The sequence below is a fragment of the Hypanus sabinus genome, chromosome Y, assembly GCF_030144855.1.
Source record: "Hypanus sabinus isolate sHypSab1 chromosome Y, sHypSab1.hap1, whole genome shotgun sequence".
NCBI lineage: Eukaryota > Metazoa > Chordata > Chondrichthyes > Myliobatiformes > Dasyatidae > Hypanus > Hypanus sabinus.
The window spans coordinates 492,101-515,562 of NC_082740.1; the positions used below are offsets into that span (position 1 = coordinate 492,101).

The following is a 23,462-nucleotide window of genomic DNA, read 5'->3' on the forward strand; positions in this document are numbered from 1 at the left end:
CAGAGATGTGATCTGAGTATCTGCCCGGTACGCGTCGGGAATGTTTGTGTAAACCAGCTCCAACACGTTCTACCCCCTTGTTGCAAAGTCCACATACTCTTGGAATTTGGGGAGCACTGACTTGAGGTTCATGTGGTTAAAATCACCGGCGACAATAAACAGTCCATCAGGGTGTGCGTTCTGCAGTTCGCTAATAGCCCCGTACAGGTCACAGAGCACCTCCGTAGCATTAGTGTTGGGGGGAATGTAGACACCGACTATGAGGACAGTGGTAAATTCCCATGATAAATTAAAAGGTCTACATCGAACAACCACAAACACCACTAATGATGAGCAGTACCTGGAAACCAACACAGAGTTCTTTCACCATTCCATATTGATGTAAACACACAAGCCATCACCGCGACTCTTACCAGAGAGAGCTGCGTCCCTGTTCGCTTGGAACAGGGCAAGCCAGTCCAGGTGAATGGCGGCGTCCAAAATTCCATCAGTGAGCCACGTCTCTGTGAAAACATACACATAACAAACACTGTACTCCCGCCGAGTATTTCGTTGGAGTTGGGTGTAGTCCCATTTATTGTCCAGGGAGCGGACATTGGAGAGCAGAATGGACAGGAGAGCTGACCAGCTAGGGCTTGCTTTTAGCCTGGCACGGACCCCTGCCTGCTTGCCTCACTTACGCTTCTTCACACATCGCTTACAATATCTCCATCTCCGGCTACCAGCATCAGGTGACTCCAAGGACTGTAAGCCCAATCCCCACAGCAAGCCGAGGTCATGTAATTTAACCAACAGATCTTTATGAAGGTTTGTTTTGGGGCAATCTCTGTATTGTAGTAATATCTGGTGATAGTAGATTGTTGCTGTGTTATCCATGTGCCCTAATCAAAAACTGTTGTCTCAAAGTTAAATTAAAGTAACACCAGGTACGAAAGGCCGCTGCTGCCGCACCACGCTGCGCTACTTTGTTGTCATGTTGGCAACTGAAGCACCAGGGTGCAGGCCATATCGGGTGGGGAACCTGACCATAGTAAAGCAGACGCCGGCACAGTTGTGGGTAGCTCAGAGGGATTATTAGGTTGCCTTATCCATTCCCAATCATCATCATTATCATTTGGTTAATCAGTAGTTATGTCTGGGTTAGAGGCGGGGTACTCCAGAGTTATTTTTATATTCAGTTTCCCTTTATTTGTTCTTTCATGGTCATTGTGTTTTGACTCTGATACAATTTCTTTCCCTGTCTCCTTTGTCTGTTTCTGTCCCTTATCCCATTCTACACTAATTGCTCTCAACTCTTGCCACCTCCTAGGATTGCCTCTTTTGTCATGAATGCCTATCCCTCTTCACTTAACGTTATCGATCCAACAATTTAATTTATGTCTGTCTTTTGTTTCTGCCTCTTGTCCCCATAGGCCAATCAGGCAACCATATTCTTTCCTTGCCTTCCCTTTCCATATTCCCTGTTTCACCTGCCATATTAAATTTCAATCAAATGTACCTTCTGCGGTCTTTTTGTCTTTTCTCAAATTTTTAAACAATTGGAATGACACTCGACTCAGTAACTTTCATTGTCTGGATATTTGTCTATTATTTTCTGCAACGGACTGCTCCCCCCCCCACCCTTTATCTAAGTGTGCACCCATCGTATTCTGGGGTCTGATTCAACTGTCTTGACTTATGAGAAGACTTGAATTTCTCAGTTATTCCAGGGGACTCGAACCATCTGTGTTGATATACTATTCCAGGAGACTCGAACCTCCCATCTTGATTTACTGTTCTAGGGGACTCGAACTGGCCACCTTGATTTACTATTCTCTGGGTCCCATCAGTGGATTTTCACTGCCAAAATCAGGGAACAGAGTCATCAGGAACCAAGCTTAAAGTTTACATTGTGGGCCCATTTGTCTCTGATTCACCCACTTACAAGTCCATCCACTTATTCGATTTTGGTGTGGAGTCTACCACATACGAGTTTCCCCTGCTAGTCAAAGGTAGAGTGTTCCTATGAAATGGTTCATAAGCCAGAATATTGTAAAGTGAAGAAGCAATTGCCATTAATTTATGTAGGAAAAATTGGTGAGCGTTCGCAGACCCAAAAAACTAACCTACCAGATTATGCCAAATAACACATAAAACCTAAAATAACAGTAACATATAGTAAAAGCAGAAATGATCTGATAAACACACAGCCTGTATAATGTAGGAATATTTTTCTATAATTATTGCAGCACTTCCACCACAGTGAAAATCTCACTCAAGCGCTTTCAGCAGCGCTCGTGGCAAAAACACATGGTGCAAGGGCACCCAGTAGAAACAAATGGCACAAGGGCACCCAGTAGAAACACACGGCGTAAGCGGTCCCAGCAGAAATACACGGTGCAAATGCTCCTGACAGAAACACTCGGCACAAAGTGCTCCAGGCAGAAACACTCTTTCCAGTAACCTTTAAGCTATAAAACTACCAAATAACACATAAAAATACACAGCCTAGATAAAGTAGAAATAATGTATGTACAGTGTAGTTTCACTTACCAGAATTGGAAAGACAGTGAGCACACTGATGATGGTGTGTTAGGCTGAGTCGTCGGAGGTTGGGGTGGTGGGATGTAGAGGTGTCAGGAGTCTGGGGTGTCATCGCATCGTCTTCTGTTTCCATCAGGGTAGACAGGTCATCTTCTATGTCTGTCTGCCTCAATGTCGAAGGTCGAGTTTCGTCGTCTGCTGTGACTGATGTGGAAGGCTTGAAAAATGACAGTATGCTCGACTGCTTAGCCTTGCGCATCTTTCTATCATACAGTTCTTTGTAAGCAATCAACCCATCCTGAAAATATGCCCTAGACTATGTACCCTTACGAAATTAAACACATACTCCTCTGCAATCATTGCAGCTTTGTAAATCATAGTGAAAATCTCACGCAGTTGCTTCCCGTTCAGTTCCTGGATGTCTCCACTTTCAGGCTATTTGCTACTGTGTTTGGCTTCAATTGTTATCCTTTCCTGTTCATCAGCTCTTCATCTCTCAGTTTTTGGTCATGGGATGCCAAAACCTCTTCAACATCATCTTTGTCAACTTCTACAAACCCTTAGCCAAACTCACCATGTCCTTACTTTGTTCACCATGATTGAAACACTTTCTTATGTCTAGTTTTACGCTAAGTATAGACCCTTACACGCTCTTTTAGTCTTTTCCGATACCTTAGAACTTATCTTGCTAACGGATGCACAAAATAAATCAACATAAAGCACAGATGCTCACAGGCATGTGTTTAAGCAATGCCAGCTAGAAAGCAGTTCCGGGGGAGGAACTTGGCTGCTTGGCACGCGCTGCCTTTTTTCGTAACAGCGAGTTGACATAAAGCGAACGTTCAAAAAGCGGGGGGACACACTCTGCTCACTTTGCCAAGATATCGATCTGCCTCTCTTATCAGAGGCCTTTAGGTTCAGACCTAGGGAATAATTGTCAAACACAGTTTACTTAAAAGTGCATACTGTTCATCAGCAAGCCTGTGTTCTCAGTTGAACTACAGAGCCCCAGTCACGGAGCCTGGAAAAATCCGCAACCCAAGTGACCTCAGAATATCTCTGGAGCTGTTGATATACATTGTTACCACATATTTTGATAAGAAGCTTCTCATGCAACAAAATGTTTATACATTATTCTCACAGCATGACTTGTCAAACTGCCAATGTCAGTTAGATTTTAGCCCTTTTAATTGTGCATATATAATTCCTCAATCTAGTAAATTTCAGAGAGCGTCAAAGAGTCCATCATATGATTGGGTCAGGTGTTAAATAGAATAGCTTATATTGAGATAGAAATTTTATAAGCAATGCACACAAAATGCTGGTGGAACACAGCAGGCCAGGCAGCATCTATGGGGAGAAGCACTGTTGATGTTTTGGTGCGAGACCCTTTGTCAGGACAGAAATTTTATATTTTTCTCTAATTTCCATTGGGTTGTCAATTTTTAAGTAGGAAAGAAATTTTGAATAATGTGTAAATTTTTTAAAAATTTAGAATCAAGATTGTTCTAATATTCTGATGACCTCAATGTGTACAAGTTCAGTGTTGGTGAGTTCACAAAACTTAGAAGAGTAATAAAAGGGAGGAGGACTTTAATTGGAAAGTGGATATGCTAATGAAGGATGCTGTGAAAGCAAGACTTATATGTAAAATTGTTGTGATTAAAGTTTTAAGGCTGACACCTGGTAATATCCTCATTTGAAATACTTTGCTGCAGGAACAACTGCCATTGTATGGGGCCTATCAGCAGCGTTAACAGAGCTCTACAATCTAAATAAAAGTACATAAGAGTGGCCATTGTCAGGAGTAGGCGGTGGCGAGAATAGAAGCGACAGGCTTTGGCTCAAAAGAGGAGTCAGTTGTATGTAAAGCGAATGTTCAGGTTTCCTTTTTGCTTTTTTTCTCTTTCTTACTGTACTCCTTGTGCCAGATGTTGGAGAACTGGGAGACCCAGAGTCTCCCAGAAACTACGTCTGTATGAATTGTATCTGACTGCAGCTCCGTAAATTCTGTGTCGATCAGCAGCTGGATGATCTTTGGATTGTACAGGAGAGTGAGGATACAATTGATCAAAGTTACAGGGAAGTAGTCACCCCGAAGTTGCAGGAGGTGAGTAGCTAGGTAATCGTCAGGAGAAATGGAAATAGACAGTTAGATTGGAGCACACCAGTGGCCATTCTCCTTGAAAACAAATATACCACTTTGGATACTTTTGTGGGGGAAGACAAAAAGGTAGTAGGGATAGTTCAGGTAATTATAGACCAGTGAGCCTCACGTCTGAGGTGGGAAAGCTGTTGGAAAAGATTCTTAGAGATAGGATCTATGGGCATTTAGAGAATCGTGGTCTGATCAGGGACAGTCAGCATGGCTTTGTGAAGGGCAGATCATGTCTAACAAGCCTGATAGAGTTCTTTGAGCAGGTGACCAGGCATATAGATGAGGGTAGTGCAGTGGATATGATCTACATGGATTTTAGTAAGGCATTTGACAAGGTTCCACACGGTAGGCTTATTCAGAAAGTCAGAAGGCGTGGAATCCAGGGAAGTTTGGCCAGGTGGATTCAGAATTGGCTTGCCTGTAGAAGGCAGAGGATCGTGGTGGAGGGAGTACATTCAGATTGGAGGGTTGTGACTAGTGGTGTCCCACAAGGATCTGTTCTGGGACCTCTACTTTTTGTGATTTTTATTAATGACCTGGATGAGGGGGTAGAAGAGTGGGTTGGCAAGTTTGCAGACGACACAAAGGCTCGTGGTGTTTCAGATAGTGTAGAGGATTGTTGAAGATTGCAGAGAGACATTGATAGGATGCAGAAGGGGGCTGAGAAGTGGCAGATGTTCAACCCGGAGAAGTGTGAGGTGGTACACTTTGGAAGGACAAACTCCAAGGCAGAGTACAAAGTAAATGGCAGGATACTTGGGAGTGTGGAGGAGCAGGGGGATCTGGGGGTATATGTCCACAGAAACCTGAAAGTTGCCTCACAGGTAGATAGGGTAGTTAAGAAAGCTTATGGGGTGTTAGCTTTCATAAGTCGAGGAATAGAATTTAAGAGACGCGATGTAATGATGCAGCTCTATAAGACTCTGGTTAGGCCACACTTGGAGTACTGTGTCTAGTTCTGGTCGCCTCAATTTAGGAAGGGTGTGGAAGCATTGGAAAGGGTACAGAGGAGATTTACCAGGATGCTGCCTGGTTTAGAGAGTATGGATTATGATCAGAGATTAAGGGAGCTAGGGCTTTACTCTTTGGAGAGAAGGAGGACAAGAGGAGACATGATAGAGCTGTACAAGATATTAAGAGGAATAGACAGAGTGGATAGCCAGCGCCTCTTCCCCAGGGCACCACTGCTCAGTACAAGTGGACATGGCGTTAAGGTAAGGGGAGGGAAGTTCAAGGGGAATATTAGAGGAAGGTTTTTCACTCAGAGAGTGGTTGGTGTGTGGAATGCACTGCCTGAGTCAGTGGTGGAGGCAGATACACCAGTGAAGTTTAAGAGACTACTAGACAGGTATATGGAGGAATTTAAGGTGGAGGGTTATATGGGAGGCAGGATCTGAGGGTTGGCACAACATTGTGGGCCAAAGGGCCTGTAATGTGCTGTACTATTCTATGTTCTATGTAAGACCTCCTGGGAGAATGCCATGGTGACCAGGTTACAGGCACTGACCATTTGAGTCCATGCTGCAGAAGGGAAAGAGAGAGAAGAAGGGAGCAAGAGATAGGGGATTCAAAAGTGAGGGGAACAGACAGGAGATTCTGTTGACTTGAAAGGGACATGTAAATGGGTATGTTGTCTCCCAGGTACCAGATGTCCTGGTACATATTAATTTTAACAACATGGGAAGGAAAAGCGAAGAGTTCCTGAAAAGAGAATTTAGAGAGCTAGGTAGAAAGCTGAGAAGCAGGACCCCCTGGGTAGCAATTTCTGGATTGCTGACTGTTCTTTGATCATTGGGATCTCTACTGGGGGTTGTTTGACCTGTTCAAAAGTGACAGGTTGCACATGAACCTGAGGGGGAACCAGTGTTCTTGCAGGTAGGTTTGTTAGCTTTTGGGGAGGGTTTAAACTAGGGTTTTAACAAGGGGCTGGAAACTACAGTGAAGGGACTCAGGATAGGATGGATGGTAAAAAAGTAAAGATAGTGTGCAGTCAGACTGTCAGGAAGGGCAGACAGGATGGGAAATAGTTGCAGCCAACAAGCAGAGTAAATCATTAGGGATTCAGTATCAGAAAGGATAGCAAGTATGGTACTCAAGTTCTTGCAGGTTGCATCTAAATGTAGGGTGTAAGAAATAAAGTGGATGATCTTGTTGTAGTATTACAGGTTGCCAGGTATGATGTTGTGGCCATCACTGAATTGTGATTGAAGGATGGTTATGGTTTGGAGCTGAAGATGTTGAATGCTTGTGGGCTGAGTTAAGATTCTACAAGTTTAAAAGGACATTAATAGCAGTTATATATAGACCTTGCAACAGTGGCTGGGAGGTAGATCACTGATTACAACAGGAAATAGAAAAGGTGAGTCAAAAGCGCAGTGTTATGGTGGCGATGGGAGATTTTAACATGCAGGTTGATTGGGAAAATCAGCTTGGTGGTGGATCTCAAGAGAGTGAATTTGTTGAATGTTTAAGAGATAGCTTTTTAGAGCAGTTTGTCATTGAGCCTACTAGGGGATTGGTTATACTGGATTGAGTGTTATGTAATGAACTAGAGGCAATTAGGGAACTTAAGGTAAAAGAACCCTTAGGCAATGATCACAGTGTGATTGTGTTCAACTTAAAATTTGATGGGGAGCAAGTGAAGTCTGATATAGCAGTACTTCAGTGGAGTGAAGGAAATTACAGTGTTATGAGAGAGGAGGTGGCCAAAGTAAATTGAAAGGAGCAGCTGGTAGGGATGTCAGCACAGCAGAAATGGTGTGTGTCTCCTGGAAAAGTAAGGTGCAGGACATCTGTGTTCCAAAAATGAAGAAATACTTAATTGGTAAGATAGTACAACCATGGCTGACAATGGAAGTCAAAGCTACTTAAGAACAAAAGATAGAGGGGGAAGTTTTTAAAAACCTACAGAGAACAACTAAAAAAAATCATTAGAAGGGAAAAGATGAAATATGAAAGCAAGTTAACAAGTTATATCAAAGTGGATAGTAGAAGTTTTTTCAAGTATATTTAAAATGAAAGAGAAAAGAGATATAGGACAGCTAGAAAATGAGGCAGGAGAATATAACGGGACAAGGAGATGGCTGATAACCAAATGAGTATTTTGTCTCAGTCTTCACTGGAAGACACTAGCAGTATGGCTGTTGTTGTAGCGTGTGAAGGAAGAGAAGTGGGTGCAGTTACTATTACAAAACAGAAGTGCTGAAAAAGCTGAAAGACCTCAAGGGACAGGTAAGTCTGCCAGACCAGATGAATTACAGCCTAGGGTTCTGAAAGAGTTAATGTTAGAAATTTAGTGACATTAGAAATGATCTTTCAAAAATCATTTTAGTGCCAGAGTACTGAAAAATTGCAAACGCCACACCACTGTTTTAGAAAGGAAGAAGCAGCAGAAAAGGAAATGATAGACCATTTAGCCTGACCTTATTAGTTGAGAAGATGTTAGAGTCAGTTGTTAAGGATGAGGTGAAGGATTACTTGGTGACACTGGACAAGATAGTACAAAGTCAGCATGGCTTCCTTTAGGAAAAATCCTACCTGACACATCTATTGGAATTATTTGAGGAGATTACGTGGGATAGATAAAGGGGATGCAGTTGATATTGAATATTCAGAATTTCAGAAGGCCTTTGTCAAGGTGCCACACATGAGGCTGCTTACCAAGTTATTACATGTTATTACAGGAAAGTTACTAACCTGATTAGAACATTTGCTGATTGGTAGGAGGCGGTGAGTGGGAATTAAAGGATCCTTCTTTGGTTGGCTGCCAGAGACTAGTGGTGTTCCGCAGGGGGTCAGTGTTGGGACCACTTCTTTTTATGTTTAAATTCATTTATGTATATAACTGATTTGGATTGATGGCTTTGTTTCAGAAGTTTACAGATGATATGATGATTGATGGAAGGTAGTGTTGAAGAAACAAGTAGGATGCAGAAGGGCTTAGACAGATTAGGAGAATGGGCAAGAAAATGGCAAATGAAATACAATGTTGGAAAATGCAGCATCATGTACTTTGGTGCAGACTATTTTCTAAACAGGGAGAAAATCCAAAAATCTGAGATGCAAGGAGACTTGAGAGTCCTTGTGTGAAAAATCCTAAGGGTTAAATTGCAGGTTGAGTCATTGGTGAGGAAGGCAAATGCCATATTAACATTCAAGAGGTCTAGAATACAAGAGCAAGGATGTGATGCTGAGGTCTTATAAGGCACTGGTGAGGCCTCACCCTGATCATTTTAAACAGTTCTAGGCCCCTCATCTGAGAAAAGATGTGTTGGCACTGGAGAGGGTCCAAGGACGTTCTCAAGTATGATTCCAGAAATGAAAGGGTTATTATACAAGGAACGTTTGAGGTCTGTGGATCTACACTCGCTGGAATTCAGAAGGCTGGGGGGAATCTCATTGAAACCTTTCAAATGTTGAAAGGCCTAGACAGAGTAGATGTGTAAAGGATGTTTCCTGTGGTGGGAGAGACTAGGACAAGAGGACACAGCCTCAGGATAAAGGGGTGGCCTTTCAAAACAGATGTGGAGAAATTTATTTAGCTAAAGGATGGTGTATTTGTGGAATTATTTGCCACAGTCAGGATGCTCTCAATTCGGCCCCTTAGAAAGGTTTTAGGATTTGGGGGCACATACTAAACTTCCTCAACCGTCTGAAGTGAAAGAGGTGCTGTTGTGCTTTTTCTCCATACAGCTGGCATGTACAGACCTCTTCAGGTCCTTGGTGATGTGGATGCCAAGGAACTTAAAGTTGTTTACCCACTCAACCCCAGATTCATTGATCCCATTGGGATTAGTTAGCCTGTCACCATTCCTCCTGTAATTCTCAGCCAGCTCCTTCGTTTTCGCAACATTGAAGGGAAGATTGTTTTCTTGTCACAGAGATGACTTCTTCTGTAGGCCTCTTCATTATTGCTGAGATTACGCCAGTCAATGTAGTGTAGTCGACTAATTAGCAGATTAGAACTGTGGGCCAACAGAGTCATGGGTATACAGGGAATAAAAGAGGGACCCGTACACAGCCCTGAGGGGCTCCTGTTTTGAGGGTTATTGGGGTGGAGGTGAGGGAGCACACTCTTACTATCTGTCGGCATTCTGACTGGAAGTCTAGGATCCAGCTGCACAAGGCAGGGTCAAGGCCGAGGTCTCTGTGCTTCCTACCGAGCTTGAATGGAATTACGGTGTTGAATGCTGAACTGTAGTCCAAGAACAGCATTCTCACGTAAGCATCCTTCATCTCCAGGTGTATAAGGACGGTATGTAGAGCAGTGGCTACTGTGTCACCTGTCAGATTGTGTCGGTAGGCAAATTGTATAGGGTCTAGTGTGGATGATAGCATTCTATAGAAGTAGTGCTTGAGCAGTCTCTCAAAAAATTTGTTTATTATTGAGGTGAGTGTGACAGGACATCAGTCATTTGGGCATGTTACCTTGGTCTTTTTTGGTACAGGGATAATGGTGGATAATTTAAAGCAGGAGAGCACCCTACACTGGGAGAAGGTAAGATTTTTCTCTGTTGCACATTTGAAAGAAAAGTACAGATTGAAGTGGGAAAAGCACATGTTTTATAATGGAAACAAGAGAAGATCAGCAGATGCTGGAAATCCAAGCAACACACACAAAACACTGTTGTTCACTGGAGAAAAGTACAGTCGACGTTTTGGGCCAGATCCTTCAGTAGGACTGTTATAATACACCTGTTATTATAGTTGGATCGGTTTACCTCTATGGGTGATGAGGTGGAGATATGTTTCTTCCAAAGTAGGTGTATGGTGCTCCTTCCCTCTGGTAGCCTGCAGGTCATTTTTGGGCAAAATGTAGCCCCTGCTTAGCCCTTTCAGTATCACCCCCTTACCCCCGATCAGGATCATGTGAAGCCATGGAGCAGGTGGTAGACAATCATTTGAGCAGCTGGTGCATATCACAAGTCCCTGGTTATGCAACCACCGTCATCAGGCAAACAGTCTCTGAAGAGTTAATGATAATGGCTAGGGTCACCTGTCTTGTAAAGACACTGTCCAGAAGAAAGCAGTGCCAATCACTTCTGTAGAAAAATTTGCCAAGAACAATCATGGTCGTAAACCATGATCACCCACACCAAAATGGCTTGTTTTTACTAGGTTATTTGTGCAGCAACATAATAGTTACAATAAAGTTCACTCTCCACAAATTCTCGATTTTCAGCTTGTCCTTTAAAATATTTATGAAGATTGGAAGTTTCCAAGGAATAAGTCATTGATAGTTAAAAGACAAAACTTAGAAAATATTTATATTGAACAGTTAACAAGCAAATATCTAGGAGTTCTGCGAGAAAAAAATTGTTCTCTACAGAAAATATTTATATTGAACAGTTAACAAGCAAATATCTAGGAGTTCTGCGAGAAAAAAAATTGTTCTCTACACGTTTATAGATTGGTGTTATCCTGTTAAATAATAATCCACTGCTACCATTGAAAAAGGAACTTACTCCAAAAGTCAATTCTCATTTCAAGTTTGCATTATAATTGGAGAAACAGTTGGAATATCGGCAAAAGTGTTCTAATTGCTTGTTTTCCAGTGACTTCATAGTGCCAGACTACCTGAAACAGGAGCAAGAAGAAGCCCTCGCTCATTATGACATTGGAGACAGTGGTTTTGATAACAATTCAGCAGTGCAAATGCCTGTTATCTCACAGGTATCCTCCACACAGAACTGCGACAGCGCATTTCCCCTTGGGCACTTGGCTGGACTCATGAACAAAGATGATGAAATAATAGAAGAGCAGAAAACAGATGGTTCCGATGTAAATGGAATCCTTGGGGTAAGGGAAGATCTGCATAAGAGGGGTTCTCCAGAGGAAGGACCTCATATCCTTTATAGCTAAATTAAACCTGGTAGTTAAACTTCTGTTCTTTTGGAGAAAGTGCCTGGACCTGGGTCAAATGATTCTTGGAGCTTTTCTTCCAGACTCTGGACATTTATTTAAAATAGGTCAACATTACTTTATTTGTTTATCAAAGGTTTTGGTCAAGTTTGTGGGCCTTCAGTTAATTACAAGCACATTAAACCACACATTTCTTAATTCACACAGCTGTCAAGGACTTTGCAAGAAGCTGTGGTGCAACTTTTGAACAATATTTGTCACATTGGTTTTGGCAACATATTTTAGAATCAAAGTTTAAAATGCTGTGTTGAAGGATAACAATCTCATTAAATCATGAAAAATATTAAATGTTTGAATGCTGTCTGACAGAAATAATCTTTTAATAGGAAAACTTAATATTCTCCTACAACTAAATTATGATCACAAAGTGGGAAATTTCCAAATGTTCACCAAATTATGGAAGTTTGTTTTCGGCAAAAAACTTAACTTTGTACATTAAACACCTTTTTATTAATAAGAATTCGAAGTTGGCATTGTAAATGGAAGTACTAGTCTGGATATTTTCTCACGCACTCCAAATTATGCCATGTGTCCTTTGATATAGTCCTTAGACATCAAACTAATGCAAAATAGTTTCTTGGCCAAGTGATGAAATGATGCAGTGAACCTTGAGGGGTCAGTCAGAAGTTTGTTTTGGAGCTATTAACTATCTAATTCTGGGCTGTTGCCACCAAAGTGTGATCTTCTTGCATCGACATGATTTAAAACTGGAAGTATCTGGATGTTTTTCCAGTGCATATTTTACTATTAATCTGAAGTAAAAGTGAATGCATATCTTTTTCAGATATGTTTAGCTACTTATTAGTCTCTTGTAACTTGTGGATGTATGTTGACATTGACACCACAATTGGTGGTACATTAGTGAAGATTATATTCAGGGAGCTTGTTTGCCATGGCTGTTGTTCAATCAGTAGTTTATTGCAGACTTTTCTAAAACAAGTATTTTGTGCTAACAGATAACTCGTTTTAAGCTTAAATGTTCAGACTTAGATTTCTACAACTGTTAAGGTATTTTAACTAACTACAAAATTTGCTGTTTTGTCAAGTGTTCACCTTTTTAAAGGTATTAATTAAACTTGTTGAGCCTTTTGTTAACCTGTGCAAAGGGTCATGTAATATTTTGACAATCTGAAGGCATGCTGTGATTGATTAAGGCATGTGTGTTTTAATTTTTTTTTAAATTTTTAATTACTTCTGTAGTCTTGATATTCAGAATATTTGGGAAGTAGCATTCCTGAGGAATCAAAAAACACAGTTAACATTGTTGGTTTAGGCTCATTCAGATAAATGCATTTCATTTTTCATTGTCCTCTCCAGCAAGACTGAAAAATACCTGCATGGGTAGCAGCCAGAATAACCTGTACTGTAACAAAACTTATAAGTATGCCTGGTGTAAATGGGAAAGCCTCTACCCATTTATTAACATTTGGACTCTGCATGAGCTCAAGTCTGATCCATGCATTGAAATAATTGTTTCAACTCCTGTTGTTGAACATAAATAGTTAATCCATTTTTTTGGATAACAGTTACTTGGTGGAAGGATTTTATATACACAGTTAAAGTATCAAATACATTAATATTCTTTAAATTACTTGTCACTGTTCCCCAACATTTTGATGATTTCTTCCTTGAATATAATAAAGTTGAACAACTTTTATACAATTTCAAATATACTCACTGCCTTGAATTTACTAAGGTCTCGTTGTTTTATGAATAAACACTTGATTTGTTCAGTGAATAAGTGAGGGATGGGGCTGTTGGGAATATCCTGAGATGTGGAATAGGAAGAGACATTTCAGGTCATTGAGTCTGTGTTGTGTGGAAATATGAAACAAAATAGACCTGCCAAAAATAGGCGGGTTTTGCACAACAGTGAATTCACAACCATAATATCTGGGTAACCAGCACTCTAACAGTACTGACTACCAGATTCTTTCTCACAGGTCTAGCAGAAGCTTACTGCGGTTGGGCAGCAGGATACCTTGTCCATTATGCTTATTGGTTAACTTCTGTACGCTGCATTTGTAATTGGTAAACATTTTTCTAGTTATGATATAATTGTTTTCATTATTTTTATAATAATTGTTTTATTCCAGCAGTTTGGGTGAATGGTTAAATGTTGACCACTATTCAAAACTCAAAAGCAATTGTTGGTACATTCAGTGATGCAGCAGTAACTATCCTGTACATGTGGGCATGGCTGAAGTTAACCGTTATATGTGTATCAGTAGTACTAAATGCTAATGTAGTTCCTTTGTCCTGTACTCAAAATGTGCATCTTTGATTGTGTTTATATTATTTTTGCATTCTTTGAAAGTGCAGCACTTTGAAACTATACATTTTGCTGATCTTAAATTTGTGTTCTTATCACTGCATTTCAAGGACAATAAAGCTGAGCCTTCAGTGTCCCTGTTGCGGTCTCTGCTTGTAAATACTGTATAGTCTGATTGACTTGGAGATATTGTTAATCTGTTGATAGTAGATGGAATTTTTGATAGTATGATTGCCAGTAAATTGGAATTGTAATCCTTGTTTTTCACTAGCATGGCCCCATAACAGGTGCATATTGTAAAAAAAATTGCAAAATGAAGACCACACTGCAAAGTTTTGGCTATGGTTTATTTATCCTGTTGTGGAGTTTGTCTGACAGTCTATGTGTGTGTGTGTGTGTGTGTGTGTGTGTGTGTGGGCGTGTGAGAGAGTGTGCTTGCTTATGTGCGAGTGTATCTGTATTGTATATAAATAGGAAAAGTTCACATATTCTATTTTCATGCTCATGATGGTCATAAAAGGCAAGTGGCATTGTTAAAGTTTGATAAAAATAATATTGCAGTTGATAATCTGTGTGGAAATTATAAATAAAGTTCTTCACCATAATTTACTGCAAACTTTGTTTCTGTAGAAATAGTTTTCTTTACACTGTATTGGATGCAATACCAGTGCATTTTAAGAAACTCAGATAATCACAAGGATGATAAGAAAAATGAAGGGCTATTCAGGATGGAAGAGTGGATGTGTAGGCATGTCAGAGACAGCTTTTGATTCAAGGTGCAACAGATCGGAACGGTAAGAGTTTCAAAGACACCTGTTGATTCAAGATGCACTGGATTTGACTGATAAAAGAATGAGACACATATTGATTCAAGTTGCACCAGAGGTGACTGTAAGAGTGTCACAGACACCTATTGTTTGGAGATGCAAGAGATCTGAGTGGTAAGAGAGTCAGTTACACCTGTTGATTCAAGATGCACCAGATTAGACTGGTAGGCATGTCAGATTTGACTTGTATGAGAGTTAGAGACATCTGTTGGTTCGTCATGCACCAGATTTGGGAGGTAAGAGTTGTAAGAGACACTGACTGATTCATCATGCACCAGATTGGACTGGTAAGAGTGTCAGAGACACATATTGAATACGATGCACCAGATTTGATTGGTACTAGGATCAGAGACACCTGTTGATTCATTATGCACCAGATATATTTGGTAAGAGTGGCGGAGACACCTATAGATTCAAAATGCGCCATTTGGACATGTAAGAGACACCTATTTATTCTCAATTATTATTTCTGAAATTTTGCTTTTCTTCCCTGTATCATCTTTAAATGTCCATCACTTCCATTCACTGTCTCTATCTTCATCTTTAATCCATCACGCTTGGAAGTCTGTATAATTAGCGAATGGGTGCAAGTTTTTGTGCGAACTCCTCCGCTTCTCGATAATCGTTAAAAAATCTTCTTTTTCCCTCCTCCAAAAAAATTATCAGCATTGCTGGGTGACGCATTATAAATTTATAACCCTTTTCCCCTAAGACATTTTTCGCTGGGTTAAATTCCTTCTTTCTCTTCAAAAGGTTATAACTTATATCAGGATAAAAAAGAACTGCCTTCCCTGCTATCATCAATGGCCCGTTTCTCTTTTTGGCACATTGGGCAGCTGCCTTCAGGATCTTTTCTTTATCCTGGTATTTTAAGCATCTTATCAAAATTGATCGTGGATTTTGATCAGCTTGAAATCTTGGCCTTAAGGCTCTATGAGCCCTTTCGATCTCAATTAGAGTATCTTCTTCCATTTCCAATTTTTCGGGGATCCATTTTTGAAAAAAAAATTATTGGATCTTCTCCTTCTACATCTTCTTTAAGTCCAACAATTTTAATATTGTTTCGCCTACTAAAATTTTCAAGCTTATCAATTTTTTCCATAAATTGTTTTCTTTCTAATGTCCAGGCAGTAGTATCATTTTCCATTTTATTCATTCTTTCAACTATGTCTTCCGTTGAAGTTTCCAAATCTATAATTCTCTTTTCCATTTTATCCTGTCTTTTTGTCATTTTATCAAACATCATCTCCATATTTGTCATTTTTCTTTTGATTACTTTTAATGCGTTTAATTTTTCTAATTTACGCATTATTTGCCTCAACTTCTTTTCCATATTTCCAGAAAGACTTTTGCCTCTATCTTCGTCTGATTTTTCCAGAGGATCCGACTCTCTCTCAGATTCACTTTCGGTTTCAGTCGTAACTGGGATTTGTAGTTCTGGTTGCTCTGGTTTGCGCATGCTCCTTCCTTCACGCTTGCGCAGTTCTCGTTGATCTTTTTCTTTAGAAATGGTCGATGTTGTCGCAGTTTCCTGTTCTGTATCGCCGGCGGTATCATGTACCTGAGCCCGCGGTTCCTTGGCAGAAGTGGGCCTTGAGTCTGTTCCAACTTGCGTTGCTTTCACGGTAGTAGTTTTCTTCATCTTCTGTTTGTGAGGCGTAACTTGAAACAATCCAGAGTAGTTAATAAGTAACTTCTAGAAAGTATTGACTAACTTTTCTTCATTTAGACAATAATTTATTGATTTTTTACGGGAGAGCTGGGTTCCAGCATCTCGATCCTACGTCATCACGTGACGTCCCCCCGATTCACCTATTTATTGAAGATGCACCATATTTGACTGATAAGAGTATCAGAAACACCTCTTCAGTCAAGATGGATTTGATATGACTGCAAGAGTGTCAGAGACACCTACGTTTGGAGTTGCAACAGTTTCAGCTGGTAAGAGTGTCAAAGACACTTACTGATTCATCAGGCTCATAAGCGAATCAAACAGACCTATTGATTTAAATGCACCCGATTTGACTGGTAAGACTGTCAGAGACACCTATTGAATCAAAATGAAACCAGATTTAACTAGTAAGTTGGTCAGAGACACCTATTGATTTATCATGCACCAGATTTAACTCGTAAGAGGATCAAATAGTCCTACTGATCAAGATGCACAAGATTTGACTGTTAAGACTGTCCGAGACACTGATTGAATCAAGTGCAACAGATTTAACTGGAAAGGTTGTCAGAGACACCTATTGATGCATCACGCACTAGACTTGACATGTAAGTGTGTCAGAGACGCATACTGATTCACAATGCACCGAATTTTACCGATAGGAGACACAGAAACACCTATTGATTCAAGATGCACCAGACTTCACTGCTAAGATTGTCAGGGACAACTATTTATTTAACATGCAGCAGGTTTAACTGGTAAAATTGTCAGAGAGACCTATTGATTCATCACCAACAGATTCGATTGCTAAGAATGACAGAAGTATGCATTTATACAAGATGCACCAACTTTGACTGCTATGAGTGTCAGAGACACGTATTGAATTAAGATTAAAAGACTGGACTGGTAAGAGGATCAGATATACCTGTTGTTTCATCATGCGCTAGATTTGACTGGTAAGAGAATCAAACACACATATTGATTCAAGATGCACAAGATTTGATTGGTAGGACTGTCAGAGACACCAATTGAATCACGATGCACCAGTTTTAACTGGTATAATTGTCAGAGATACCTATTGATTTTTCATGCACCAGATTAGATTGTTAAGAGTGTCAGAGGTAGGTATTCATTCAGGTGCACCAAATTTGACTGCTATGAGTGTCAGATGCACTATTATTATTATTTCATGATGCACTGGAGTAGACTATAAGAGTGTCAATCCACCTACTGATTTGAGATGCACAAAATAAGTGTGGTAAGATTGTCAAACATCTATTGATTCAAGAAACACTAGATTTGACTTGTAAGAGCATCATAGACACCTATTCATTCAAGATGCACCAAATTTGACTGGTAAAAGACTCAATGACTCCTATTGATTCCAGATGCTCCAGTTGGACACGTAAGTGCGTCAGAGACACCTATTGATTCAAGATACACTAGATATCAATGGAAGGAGAGACAGAAGTACCAATTGATCCAAGGTGCAACATATTTCACCAGTAAGATTGTCAGGGACAGCTATTTATTCGAGTTACAGCAGATTTGACTAGAAAGATTGTCAGAGACACCTGTTGATTCATCATCCACCAGAGTTGGTTGCTAAGAGTGTCAGAGGTACCAATTGATTCAAGATGCACCAGATTTAACAAGTAACAGTAACAATCAGATACTTATTCAATCAAGATTCACCAGATATGACTGTAAGAGTGTCAAGACACCTATTCACCCAAGATGCACCAGAATTTGATTGGTAAAAATGTCAGAGGTACCCATTGATTCAAGAATCTCCATATCAAGTCACTTTTTATTGTCATTCAGACTATAACTTTGGTACAATACACAGTAAAAACAAAACAATATTTTTCAGGACCACGGTGCTACATGAAAGTGTACAAAAACTACACTGAACTATGTAGAAACAACGTAGAAAAAAATTTACACTAAAGACCTACCCAGGACTGCATAAAGTGCACAGAACAGTGCAGGCATTACAATAAATAATAAACAAGACAATAGTCACAACTGAGGGCAGTAAGTGGGTGTCAGTCCAGGCTCTGGGTATTGAGGAGTCTGATGGCTTGGGGGAAGAAACTATTACCTAGTATCATATTACATATTTGACTGTTAAGAGAGTCAGAGATACCATCATTCAAGTTGCAACAGATTTCACTGGTAAGAGTGGCAGAGACACCTATTGAATACAATGCACCAGATTTGATTGTATGAGGGTCAGAGATACCCTGTTGGTTCATCATGCTCTAGATTTGACGGTAAGAAAATCAAACACACCTATTGATTCAAGATGCACGAGGCTTGACTGGTAAGAATGTCGGAGATACATACTGATTCAAGATTCACCAGATTTGATTGCTATGAGTGTTAGATACACCTGTTGAATCAAGATGCACCAGATTTGACCGGTAGCAGTGTCAGAGGCTCATGTTAATTTAAGATGCACCATATTTGACTGCCAAGAGTGTCAGAGACATGTATTGATTCATGATGCAGTGCATTAGACTGGTAAGAGTGTCAAGGCACCTATCGATTCGACATGCACAAGACATGCCTGGTAAGAATTTCAGAGACATCTATTGTTCCAAAATACCCTGAATTTGACTCATAAGAGCATCAGAGACACCTATTAATTCAAGATGAACCAGATTTGACTGGTAAGAATTTCAAAAGTACCTATTGATTCAAGATGCATCAGGTTTGATTGGTACAAGTGTCAGAGGTACCTATTGATTCAAGATCCACCATATTTGACTAGTAGGAGAGAGACACACTTACTAATTAGAGATGCATCAGCTTTGACTGCTAAGCTTGTCAGGGACACATATTTATTCGAGATACAGTTGATCCAGACATCTATTGATTCAAGATACACCAGATTTGACTGCTAAGAGTGTCAGAGACACCTATTTGTTCATGATGTACCAGATTTGAGTGGTAAGAGTGGCGGAGACCCCTTTAGATTCAAAATGAACTTAATTTGACTAGTAAGAGTGTCAACTACACCTCTTGAATCAAGATACACCAGATTTGGCTTGTAAGTGAGTCAGAGACACCGACTGATTCAAGATGCATCCGATTTGATTGACATGAGTGTTAGAGACATCAAATGAATCAAGATACACCATATTTAACTGGTAAATGTGACAGAGACACCTGTTGATTCAAGGTGCACGACTTTTGACTGGTAAGAGTATCAGAGATACCTATTGATTGAAGATGCTCTGTATTAGACAGGTAAGAGTGTCAAGACACCTACTGATTCGACATGCACAAGATATGCCTGGTCACAGACATACATTGATTCAAGATACACTGGATTTGACTCATCAGAGCATCAGAGTCACCTATTAATTCAAGATTCACCTGATTTGACTGGTCAGAGTTTCAAAGACATCTCTTGATTCAAAATGGACCAGTTGGAAGTGTAAGCTTGACAGAGACATCTATTGATTAAAGATCCACCAGATTTGACTGGTAAGAGTTTCAAAGACAACTATTGAATCAAGATGCACCAGTTTGATGTGTAAGCATGACATAGACATCCATTGATTCATGATGCACCAGATTTAGCAGGATACAGTGTCAAGGTTCATTGGATTTGACTGATAAGAGAATGAGGCAAATATTCAGCAGCCTGCCCTCACATTCTGTGACCTATTCCCCCGAATCGATCCTCCAAGCCCCCACCGTCCTGTGAGTGCACAACACTCTTTCAGTGTCCAGTGGTGTGTCTGCCTGTGTCTCAGCAGACTCATCTTTTATCTCCCCTGCCGGGGTACCAGCCATCTATCAACTGACCATGTCCATCAAACTGGGCCACTTCTTGCTGTCTCAGCAGGCACCTGCACCACTCTGCTGTGTCAGCAGGGACTCACACAAGCAGGCAAAGTCCTTGGAAGTAAAGTCAACAACTAGCGAAGAAGCCATAACAATAAATCCTTGTTTCTCTCTCATTATCAGCATGTACAGCATGGTGCCTCTCTCCCTTTTTATCTCTCTCTCTCGTTAGCAGCATAGTTCAGAGGGGGTCAACTCTGGACCCCATCTCCCCATGATTTGCTCATCACACATAACAGAGGTACATATTGATTCAAGATGCACCAGATTTGACATATGTGTCAGTGACACCTATTGATTCAAGATGAGACAAATTTGACTGCTGTGAGTGTCAGAGATATCTATTGAATCAAGATACACTAGATTTGACTGGTAAAAGTTGATTCATCATGCACCAGATTTGACTGGTAAAATTGGCAGTAACAGCTTTTGATTCAGAATACACCAGTTCTGACTCGTAAGAGCATCTATTGATTCAAGATGTACCAGGTTTGACAGGTAAGAATTTCAAAGACACCTATTGATTCAAGATGCAGTTGGACATGTAAGAATGTCAGAGACACCTACAGATTCAAAATGCACCAGATTTAACAGGTAGGGGTGTCAAAGACCCCTATTGATTCAAGATGCACCAGATTTTATTGGTAGTAAAGACAGCGACACCAATTGATTCAAGATGTACAAGATTTTGGAGAAGGAAGTCTGAGAATCGGAGTGTGAGTGCGGCAGGAGTCATTTTGGTTTTTTTTCTTATCAGAGTTAAGAGAGGCGGGACTGTGCAGGCGTTTGACATCAGGCAGTGAGGAACAGAAGATTTAAAAGATCAGAAATCCTGTTAGGGATTTAATTTGGAGAAGGAAGGCTGAGAATGAGAACGGGAGTGCGGTTGGAGCCATTTTGATTTGTTTCTTCTCTTCAGAGTTAAGAGAGGTGGGACTGCACAGGCGTTGGCAGTGAAGAGGGGAAGATCTTAAAAGGATCACAGCCTTATACAGCAGGTAGCAGAGTGAGCCGAGAGCAGAGTGAAGGCTGAAGGGCTTTGGCTCAACCGGCTTAGGTGGAAATGGGTGAGGCAAGGTAGGTTTAGATTTCAGTTTTTCCTGTTATTTGAGGAAAGAGAAAATTATGAGTGTGAGGGCAGCTTGTTGTTCTTGGTGTTGGATGTGAGAGGTCCTGGAGTCTCCTAGCCTCCCGGACGTCCACATCTGCGCCAGGTGCACCGAGCTACAGCTCCTAAGGGACTGTGTTAGGGAACTGGAGCTGCAGCTCGATGACCTTCGTCTGGTCAGGGAGAGTGAGGAGTTGATAGAGAAGGGTTACAGGCAGGTGGTCACATGAGGGCCACAGGAGGCAAACAGGTGGATCACAGGAGCGGGAAGGGGAAGACTCAGGTAGTAGAGGGTACCCCAGTGGCTGTACCCCTTAACAATAAGTACTCCTGTTTGACTACTGTTTGGGGGAAGCTTACCTGGGAGAAGCAACAGTGGCTGTGCTTCTGTCACAGAGTCTGGCCCTGTAGCTCAGAAGGGAAAGGAAGAGGAAGGCAGTAGTGATAGTGGACTCAATAGTTAGGAGGTCAGATAGGCGATTCTGTGGATGCAGTCAGGAGACCCGGATGGCAGTTTGCCTCCCTGGTGCCAGGGTCTGGGATGTTTCTGATTGCATCCAAGACATCCTGAAGTGGGAGGGAGAGGAGCCAGAGGTTGAGGTATATGTAGGTACCAATGACATAGGTAGGAAAAGGGAAGGGGTCCTGAAAGGAGAATATAGGGAGTTAGGAAGGGAGTTGAGAAGAAGGACCACAAAGGTACTAATCTCAGGATTACGGCTTGTGCCACGCGAGAGTGAGAGTAGGAATGGAATGAGGTCGAGGATAAATGTGTGGCTGAGGGATTGGAGCAGGGGGCAGGGATTCAAGTTTCTGGATCATTGGGACCTCTTTTGGTGCAGGTGTGACCTGTACAAAAAGGACAGGTTGCACTTGAATCCTAGGGGGACCAATATCCTGGCAGGGAGATTCTGGGGAGACTTTAAACTAAAATGGTTGTGGGGTGGGAATCAAATTGAAGAGACTAGGAGAGAGGAGGTTGGTTCACAAATAGAGAAAGTTAATAGACAGTATGTGAGGGAGGATAGGCAGGTGATAGAGAAGGGGAGCGTTCGGACCGAAGATGTAGGGGAAAAGGAAAAAGATTATAAAGTTGTTGCACCATTAAGGATAAGCAGAGAGTAAGAGGTGGAGAATTTCTTAAATGTATCTGTTTTAATGCTAGAAGCATTGTAAGAAAGGTGGATGAGCTTAGATCATGGATTGATACCTGGAAATATGATGTTATAGCTATTAGTGAAACATGGTTGTAGGAGGGCTGCGATTGGCAACTGAATATTCCTGGATTTCGTTGCTTCAGGTGTGATAGAATCGAGGGGCAAGAGAGGGAGGTGTTTCATTGTCAGAGAAAATATTACAGTGGTGCTCTGGCAGGATAGATTAGAGGGCTTGTGTATGGAGACTGTTTGGGTGCAATTGAGGAATGGGAAAGGTGTAGTAACACTTATAGGGGTGTATTATAGACCACTAATGGGGAGCAAGAATTAGAGGAGCAAATTTGTAGGGCGATAGCAGATATTTGTAGTAAGCGCAGGGTTGAGATTGTGGGAGATAATGAAGTAGGTTTTCAAAGCTTGCAGAGAGATTTAGGCCAATTAGAAGATTGGGCTGAAAGATGGCAGATGGAATTTAATGCTGATAAGTGTAAGGTGTTACATTTTGAAAGGAATAATCAAAATAGGACATACATGGTAAATGGTAGGGCATTGAGGAATGCAGCAGAACAGAGTGATCTAGGAATAATGGTGCATAGTTCCCTGAGGGTGGAATCTCATGTGGACAGGGTGGTGAAGAAAGCCTTTTGGTATGCTGGCAGATTTGACTGGTCACAGAATGAGACACATATTGATTCAAGTTACACAGGATTTCACTTGTAAGAGCGTCAGAGACACCTATTCATTTAAGTTGCATCAGATATGACTGTAGGAGTGTCAGTGACACCTATTGTTTGGAAGTGCAACATATTTGACTGGTAAGGGGGTCAGATATACCCATTCATTCAAGATGTACCGAATTTGACCAGTAAGAGAATCAAACACTCCCATTGATTCAAGATGCATGAGATTTGACTGGTAGGAGTGTCAGAGACACCAACTGAATTGTAATGCACCAGATTTGATTGGTAA

General features: G+C 41.0%; 1 protein-coding gene across 4 annotated transcripts in view; it reads left to right on the top strand.

Moving 5' to 3' along the window:
• Positions 1-14,436, top strand: part of LOC132385328 (zinc finger and BTB domain-containing protein 44-like) — a 41,002-nt gene extending 26,566 nt beyond the window's left edge. For 2 of the 4 annotated variants that reach the window (XM_059957344.1, XM_059957347.1), the window contains one exon: positions 11,236-14,436. In XM_059957344.1, the coding sequence (XP_059813327.1) occupies positions 11,236-11,542 (307 nt within the window). In that variant the 3' untranslated portion in view covers positions 11,543-14,436. Of the gene's footprint in view, positions 1-11,153 lie in introns of all 4 variants that reach the window. The other 2 variants (XM_059957345.1, XM_059957346.1) reach the window with 2 other exon arrangements.
• Positions 14,437-23,462: the final 9,026 nt, after the last annotated feature.